This window comes from Eucyclogobius newberryi, unplaced genomic scaffold (genome assembly GCF_026437365.1).
Source record: "Eucyclogobius newberryi isolate DKJ021-1_F unplaced genomic scaffold, fEucNew1.0.hap1 SCAF_17, whole genome shotgun sequence".
Taxonomy (NCBI): Eukaryota; Metazoa; Chordata; class Actinopteri; order Gobiiformes; family Gobiidae; genus Eucyclogobius; species Eucyclogobius newberryi.
This window is the reverse complement of record NW_027315801.1, coordinates 13,295,276-13,304,729: the sequence shown is the minus strand read 5'-3', so window position 1 is coordinate 13,304,729 and position 9,454 is coordinate 13,295,276. Positions and strand designations below refer to the sequence as shown.

Here is a 9,454-nt window from a genome sequence, read left to right as displayed (position 1 = left end):
CTACGGCATCACGGAGCTACGGCATCACGCAGCTACGGCATCACGGAGCTACGGCATCACGGAGCTACGGCATCACGGAGCTACAGCACAGGCTCATTCACATTCACTCACAATTCAGCTCAAACACAAGAAAGTTGCAGCTTTGTTTTCTACTGCAGATGCTTTATGATCCCATTCCCTCAAAGGAACATACTGTACGCTTTTATTAAACCATATCATTAAATGTAAATGTATTTCATTAGGACAAATAATATAAGTCTACTTCACCAATCCACTCACAAAACAACTGCTATTATGTTGGTCCAGTATCTGACATCAGGCCACGTATGACACTAAACACTCTCAGCCCTCTGACCCATGTAGACTCATTATAAACCTGTATTTAAATCTAGATTCTGCACCCTAAACCTGGGATAATTTAGCACACAGAAAGTTCTGAAACAAAGAGAGCTTATTGCCACAGATCAGTGTAAATCAATGCTCAAATGTTTGTAACAGTTAGTGTAAATGTGCTGCTGTTATGACTGAAGTGTGCTGCTGTCTGGGCCGGGACGCTCTTGGTAATATCACCGGGACTTTCATTATTAGGCTGAGTAAATATGTTACATAAATAAACCCCAAATAGGACTTTAAGTATTTCAGGAGTTAATGGATTTTCGCTTGTTTCCTGCAGTGCGTGATTATGACCTGCAGGGGGCACGCGCCGGCCCCGCACAGTTACGTCACCGCTTTGACAAAAACACGAAAACAAGGAAGTGCGTGATATAAAGCAGTCGAAACCCGTTTGAGGCCGCACAAGATACGCAGAAAACCCTTTTCATTCAGATCTCCTTCAAAATCACTCGGACACGATGAACAACAAAGGTATTTCACCCGCAGATCCCGGTTCGGCCGCGGTCGCGTCGTCAGTCGGTCTTTCTGTTGTTTTGGTGCAGGATTTGTGCTTATTTCTCAGACGGAGAATACAACGGGCTACATTTGGGCTACATGAGCGCGCACGGACCGACGCTTCGGGGAAATCACGTGAAATCAGCCCAAACACAAGCGAATGCGCAATTCTTTTTAGTCAGATTAGGATTGTCGAGGTGATTTACGCGCGTTCACCGAGAATGCATTTATAACACGTTTATTATCGTGAAAAGAAGGTTATTGGACGTTAGACGCACAAGGCCCATTTTTGCGTGGCAGTGTTTCATTAAAACACGATCAGCAGAGCGATTGATTCGTTTTCACGTGTAAATAATAATCACTGTAAACATTATGTATCTTCGTGACGGGATTGACCGACCTGCGGGAGAAAATTCTGTTACGTGACAATTGCGGTGTTTCACTATTGTGACTTTGTGAGATAAAGTTGAAAGTGTGACTCACTCTAGACATTGACCTGTTTGGCCAGGCTCTGGATAATAAAACAGATCAGATTCAGTGTCATGTTTTCAAAGCGGTATTACATTGTGTTATTCTGGTGAATGTTGGAGACTTTGATGTCCTCATGATGTTCTTCTTCTGCAGGTTCCTATCCACAGCAGACGGTTTATCCTCAGCAGGGATCTGCTCCTGCTTATCCTCCTGCTATGCAAATGTCTCCTCAGGCCCCTCCTTACACAGAGGCTCCACCTGCATATTCAGATGTAAATATGACATTATGTTTGTGATTGTGACAACATAAATAATACCATAATTATCATTTAACCTGTGCCTGTCCCGTTGTGTTTGCAGATATACCAGGCCAGATACGTTCTTCCCCCTCAGGTGCCTGGACAGGCCACCATGTCCAACCCATACGCTGGAGCTCAGATGTTCATGCCTCTGCAGCAGCCCATGTCAGTGGGCCATGTGGGGCAGAATATGCCCATGGCGTACTACCCCATAGGAGCAATGTACCCCCCTGGTTCCACTGTGATGGTGGAGGGAGGCTACGACGCCGGAGCACGCTTTGGTGCCGGAAGCAGCGCTTCTATCCCAGTAAGTACCCTCATTGTACTATCTTCATGTTTAGACCTTGTCTAATGTTTATGCTGTTGTACTTTAGCCTCCACCACCTGGACACCCCCCCAATGCAGCACAGCTGGCCGCGATGCAGGGGGCTAACATGGTCATGACGCAGCGCAAGAATAACTTCTTCTTGGGCGGATCCAGTGGAGGGTACACTATCTGGTAACAGCAGCTCGGCTGGCCTCCATGTCCCAAACGCCCCAGTTCTTCCTGTATCTGTTATGGTTAAGGCTGCTTGTTCATGCCACAACACTGAGTTCACATAAAGGAATGTACTATAAGCCCATGTAAAAGGTACAGTACTCCACTTCAACAGATAACAGGCAAAATGAGGCCTGCAGAAAACAGTGTGAAGTAAACAAACTCCTGCATTCTGTAAATGTGATAAAAATGTTTGTATATCCAATAGCATTACATGTGTAGTACTTAGCTGCTTTATGATACAGTCAAATGCATCTACAAAATGAAAACATACACACTTAGAAAATGACTGTACTATTTCTTATTTTAGTTTAGTTCAATACTAGCTGTGAAGTGGTAAGTGTGAGTACTAATGGGAAGTCTAGATCGAACCTTAAAAATCTGTATAATTATCCTTTTAAACTGAAGTGTCAATGATGTTTGTACAAGACCCTAATTACAATAAAAAAATGTTGTTATCAAGTTCCATTTTAATGATCAAACTTAAATGAAAAGTTTCTGTGCAATATCCATAGTGGTCTACTGTACCTTGATGGGCAATTAAATTTATGTATTCAAGTGCCAAAGAGCACCGGGGACAACCCTAATCGAAGCAAATTAGCTTTAGGAAAGAAACTTGGCTAAATCTAACTAGTTTGTTGAATATATTGGAGTGGTTGGTTTAACATTATTGCTTTGTGTCTTTCTATTTGACAGTCGGATACCCAGATTTCTTTTTATTATTATTCTGATAATTTAATTGTTCTAGTTCTAGTTGATCTCTTTCATTTTATTTTTTGCATAAACTGGACATTTCAAATCCAGTTGTACCTATTTATTTTAGTAATTTTGTAATGAGCTTGTATTCAATGTCGGGTAACATTACATCGTTGCACTTTTTCCTCACTTTCTGTGATCGCGTGAGCGCAGACAAAAACATTAAATGAAATGTAAAATGACTTGAATTCAGAACATTCAGCAGTTTAACGCTTAATAGAAGGATAAAAGGAAATCATCAGCAAACTGTGCGAAAACAAACAAATCGGATAGTATTTTTACTAGAAACGAGGAAAAAATGTTATGAAGCAATGTCAAATAGCTTTGCTCTAATGCACACGTAAACATTAAAATGTGATTAAAATTCTGATTCAAGTCATTTTCAAAGGTGCACTGTGCATTCTGGTGTATTGCTTTGCCTAGAACGTTCCCACAGTTTTGCATTTGCCTTATTTATCTAGCGTTTATTCAATTACAGGCGTTTTTATTGCTCAAAAACACCTTGAAATCCGAACAAAGCTGTGTGTGAGCTCACCTCTGCACAGATCTGACCTGTAACCCTCTTACCTCCACAGAAATGTAAGTTTAACGCTATTTTTTGGAACTTTATCCGCTTCAGACCATTCAGCGGACGACGTACATAGTGCACCTTTAACGAACAGTAGTGGTTTCCATTGTTTGTGATTTGTAGTGTATCTTTTGCACTTTTACTGCGCGGCAAAAACTCACCGAGGGTATAACTGTTGTGGTTATGATTACTGTGAAAAGAAATCCAATTTTACAAGATTGCGATTGTTGACGTCACAGGCCAAAATCAAAAAAGCAGTTGAACACTATTATTTTCATAATTATTTATAGACATGTCATTTAATATGCGCCGTCAATGGGATAAATGAATAAAACAGTAAAGAAACACTTCAGTTTAGCCACGTGGAGCTCGACAGGAATGACTTTATCACTCTTTGAGACCAACATCGTGACTGCTGCTCGATGCAAAAGAGCTTTTTGCGTGTCGTTTTATTCTTTCCTTGGACCATTTGCACGTAAATCACATCTATAACCACAAATGTACAATCGATTCCTTTAGCTCACATTCCCAGCGCTAACTCACTTTTTTCTTTTTAACTTTTTATGGTGCACTGCAGAAACACAGAGAGCTTTTCCTCCTTTTTTCACGTCATACTCCATCGAGCCGTCACAAGAATGCTGTGCTTGTTAGTAGCTTTGCACTGAATCTTATTTTTTTATTATTTGGCGACGGTTTTGTGCTGCTAATACTCAAAGCAACAGTGTGTGTGTGTGTGTTTGTGTGTGTTGTCTAGCCATTTTAATCGTGTGCCAGAAGTAGGAATGTCATTTGTTAAGTCAGTTTTTGTTAATACGTACAGTATCCATTTAGATTTGACATAGTGTTAAGTAAATGTAACTGGGTATCCGACATCACTCTAGTTTTAACAGCTGTGGCCAGTAGAAACAAATCTTATAATCTTACTCTGCAGCGATTGAACAAATACAGCAGTTAAAATGACTCAAATTCTCAATATCCATCTTGATTAGAGTCGATCACATGTTTAAATTGACTTAGAATTTACTTTTAATTGGAGTTTTATCGGTTTAAAGATATTTCGCATTCCTTTTTTTTTTGCACGAAGTCACTTCAAATGAGAATACAGTATCTCACAATCTATTGAATACTTATTTACTCAAATCGAGATGCGTTAACTCACATGACTAAGTTTTCCTCTTTTTTTGCTCTAGGTGTCAGTAGTGAGTTATATCTTTTTGCCCTAAAGCTTTACAAATCCCTAACGTTCAAAAACTGGCCGCTGCTTTTAAAAAGGTTAATTTCATCACATTTTAACTTGTATTGCTGCATCATAGTGCATTTGTTCGAGCAATATAAAGTACTGTAAATTACAGCTGAGTAGATGCTATGCCAACCACAGCAAATGGAAAACTCTTGAAGGAGAATGAACATTTATAGTTCAGGGATTCTTTTTACAACATTTTGTAGAAAAAAATGAAAAAAAAAGACACATGTACTAAAGTGATGTACTCATTTTATCTTTTAAGATTACAAAAGGAGGAGAGTGTCACTTGATGGTAAAGAGAGTAGGTGCACTTAACTTTTTTATACTAAACTTAAAATTTAAAATGGTTTGGTTTAGAATAAAGGTTATTTTGAAAAATTAGGCATGTTGTATTTTCATTGCTGTTTTTTTTTTTTTTTTTGCCATAAGAAGCAAACTGATGTAGTGGATTGTGGAGGCCAATTGTTTTTAAGCAATTTGATATAATTAAACATCTTAAACAGTAATTTGAATTTATATTGCAGGTGTAACTGAACTAATCTAGTTTTGTATTGTTTTCTTTTGTTTTTTTTTACCCAAATCATTCCATGTATGTTGATATATAAAAGTAAAATGGCCCCTGCCTGATTCCAGTTTGAAATGAGCCATAAAAATGGCACTTATAATTGAATGTTTGGTAGGTAAAACGTGCTAAACTGCTGCGCTGGCAACTTTATATTTGTGTTGAGTGTTGTGCAGTGTAGTTTGCTCCTATCTGGAACCAAACAGACTAAAACAGGTCTAACAAAAGAATAAAAGTCCATTCAAAAGGACCGACCGGCACCATCGCCATAGCAGCCAACAATTCCAAACATAATATTGTGTTTTGAATGGTCAGAAGTCCTCAAAATGTCTGCAATAAACTTTCCATGAATTCTGTTCAGACTATGGTGGCACAAGTATTTTTATATGGATCATCTCTCGAAAAATGTGTGAACTATAAATATCACTTATTGCCTATATTTAATAATCAAACTGTCCTTAACAGTGTAGTTCCACTTGTATAAAGGCCAACAAATAGATGTTTGTGATCTCCATGTTGTTTTTAGACCACCATATTCTCTGATAACAGGAAGACAAAACGAAGACCAGTTTGAAACAAGAACTATTGTAATAACACAGACAAATTATTGATTTGTACAAACGTTTACTGGTTCCCACACACAACGTAAACAGGAAAACTGACATTTCATTTTTAAAATCAAACAAAACCACTCGAACAACTTAGTCAGTAACAAGGTTTTAAAAGCAAAAACGCTCAGAAATAAAAAGTGAATCTTCATTTATACAGTAACTAGAATTGTAACTGGAGCAACAACAGCATTTCTTTGTACACCACTGTCCACATGGCAAACAATCATCCGTTTTTTTCCTTCTGCTCCGAATGCTTAACTTCCATCAAGATCCTTCCCCATTACATTGTATCGGACTTTCAACTAAGATTCTAAACATGTCCGTTTAAAAAAAAAAAACACATAACTCACTTGTAAAAAAAAAAAAGAAAAAAAAGTGGCATCCTTCCATCAAATAAAATACCCAAAAATACCCAAACTCTTGAAAGTCTTTTGAGTTCATATGAAGTACTCCTTTTTCTCGTTTCCTGTTTGATTGTGTCGCTCCTCGTCATCGGCCTGGCCCGGCGCAAGCTCGCCCGTCGTCCTGTAGGCGCCTTTGTTGTGGCAGAGATATCGATAAAGCAGGAAGCCAAGAACCGCCACGGTCAGCAAGATCACACAAATGACCACTGCGGAAAATAGACCAGGGTAAACGGAGAAGTAACAAAAGAGGTTAAACCAGGGGGATTTCAGAACAAATTTGTCTGGTTTTAATCTAATTCTGTAATGCAAAATATGACCAAAATGTCAAAGAATATCAAGTATTAGAGTTACGATTGTGAGAAAAAACCTCATGATTTGAAGGTCATTCACCATTGACACAACGACTAAACAGTGAAATCCTTCATTTTCTGTCATCTCCAGTCTCTAACAGACACATGTGACCAACTTTAATAAATCAACCTTTACATTTGGAGGGTAGATTGTATTTAAGGGCGTGTTCACACTTAGTCCTGATGTGGACTGTTTAAGCCTGGTTTAGATGCGGTGAGTGTGGAAGTGTGAACGCACCTTTAAATGACTTATTCTTGCTCCTACAATGTTCCTGAATAGTCTTTTTCAGTTGTTACGACTGACCTGAATATTCACAACAATCGATAAAAAGAATAATCTAACATGGTAGCCACAGTTGCCCTGGGACTGACAAGAGACGTGGCTTACATTCTACACTACATGGAGGCGAGATGAGTGAACAGGGCCTTCAATTCATGCTCTGCACCCTAGTGAGTCCATGACACTTATACAGCCATGTAATTATATATTATATTAAAATCAAATACAATGATAGAACAAAGTGTACATTTTAAAAAGCTGCATTATGAAATGTACCTGCAATAATTGTTCCGTCTGTACTTGGTGGGAGCGCTGTCGTCATCACTGCAGATAAACAAAATAGGTAAGTTTAAGAGCGTTATGAATATTAAATGGGATTATATAAAGAATTGCCATGGTTAATTGTGGTGTTGGCTTCTGTGGTCAGAGTTGTTAAAGAATGTGTAATGGCTGTTGGGAATATAAGAAAGTACTTAATTAATCTTACAGGAAGTCAAATCTTACTATTCAAAAAGTAACAACAAATGCAGAAAAAACAACCTTGTACATTTTACGTAACAAGACGCCATGGAAACCGGATCAGTTGTGGCAAAAGGAGATTCTGTTCAAAAGTAGATCATTAAAACCATTTACCTTTCGTCACAGCGCGTGTCGTTGCCGCTGTTGTTGTGGAATTGGCCATTTCTGTAACTATCAAAAGCAAAAGTATTTTCAAAATGTCAAAGCGAAAGAGAGACTTGTGTAACTGCATTGCTCCGGTGCAAATGACGGCGTTGGGACATTTTAAGCAGATTATTAAGATTTCACCCAAAAATAAAAGGAGAAAGTACTGCTAATGTGTTGTTGGGACCTGTAAGACTACTTGGTGTGAAACTGCTGGGACGTTAATCTGGTTTTGTGAACTAAACCACTATTGGGATCAAACTAGAGTTCAACTGTAGGACTAAGAATGAACTCTGAACAGGATCTAAACCAGGACTAACTTGGGACCAATTCACCTTATTCCGCCCCACCCACTTAAGCCTTTTTTTGCCCTGGATCAGCTCTTCAGTCGTCATCGCACTTCTGGTCGAGCAGGAACATCCTTCTTTTAAGTGGGAAAAGTCTCACCTCTAAAACATGCTAGAAAGTACATTAGATTTGTGTAAAATGTCTGACAGCGATTCCCTGGGGCCTTGTGTTCTCTGGAGGGCGACAGCCCGATGTTCACCAGTATAAACCAGGAGAAGGATTACCTCTGAACAGGCTGTAAGTATGAGTAGACTTGGACAAAGCCAGGTCCAAACTAGGACTAAATCTGGACTAAGTCAGGACTTAACAAGGACAAGACCCAACCAAGTCCATGTCAGGATTTAGGACAAAACACCCCTGAACACCCTTTAAAAAGGACCAAGACCAGATCTAATGTGTAAACTACGACTACAAAGGGTGTATACTAGGACTAAACCAGGAAGGTCTAAACTAGGACTAAAACAAGAAGGTCTAAACTAGGACTAAACCAGGAAGGTCTAAACTAGGACTAAACCAGGAAGGTCTATACTAGGACTAAACCAGGAGGGTCTAGACTTGGACTAAACCAGGTCAGTCTAAACTAGGACTAAGTCTAAACTAAGACTAAACCAGGAAGGTCTAGACTCGGACTAAACCAGGAAGGTCTAAACTAGGACTAAACCCAGAAGGTCTATACAAGAACTAAACCATGTCTATACTAGGACTAAACCCAGAAGGTCTATAATAGAACTAAACCATGTCTTTACTAGGACTAAACCAACAAGGTCTAAACCAGGAAGGTCAAAACTAAGATTAAACCTGGTCTAAACCCGGACTAAACTAGTACTAAAAAAAAGGTACTCTTGCAAATAAAACACGTGAAAGATAAGTTTTAGCAGCACAAAGGATTCTAATAGCCCATTAAGATTCTGAATAGGCTACCTCGGTAGATACAAGGGGGGAGTTTCTGTTGAAACAAACAACTCTTTCTACTTCAGGAAGGCTCCGCCCAATGGGCGGGTCTTACCACAGAACAGTATTAATATCGGAGTTCTCGATCTAAATTCTTTTATTGACAATGACTCTTGGATGAGAGTCGAAACGTCTAATTTTTCAAACTGAGTCCAGATGACTACAACTGAAGCTTTTTCTACTTTTAGCAGCACAGTCAGATTTGCACTGATAAGTGTTCAAACTTACCATTCATTGCTGCTTTTTCACTTGAATTGCCTTCACCTGAGAATAAAAAGCAGAACTGTGGATCCAAATTTCACAGCCGCGTTTTGAATAACAGAAAAGCCCTGGAGCCATCACTCATCATCTCTGTGTCAGTGTGTACCATGGCGTTTACCACAGTGTGTACCATGGCGTTTACCACAGTGTGTACCATGGCGTTTACCACAGTGTGTACCATGGCGTTTACCACAGTGTGTACCATGGCGTTTACCAGTGTGTACCATGGCGTTTACCACAGTGTGTACCATGGCGTTTACC

General features: G+C 39.2%; 1 protein-coding gene across 1 annotated transcript; it reads left to right on the top strand.

Moving 5' to 3' along the window:
• Nucleotides 1–704: 704 nt before the first annotated feature.
• On the top strand, nt 705–5,144 carry dazap2 (DAZ associated protein 2). The gene is made up of 4 exons (XM_072449240.1): nt 705–864; nt 1,513–1,631; nt 1,720–1,965; nt 2,033–5,144. Exons 1-4 carry the CDS (start codon nt 852–854, stop codon nt 2,159–2,161), a joined length of 507 nt encoding a protein of 168 aa, XP_072305341.1. The 5' UTR covers nt 705–851; the 3' UTR covers nt 2,162–5,144.
• The last annotated feature ends 4,310 nt before the right edge of the window (nt 5,145–9,454 follow it).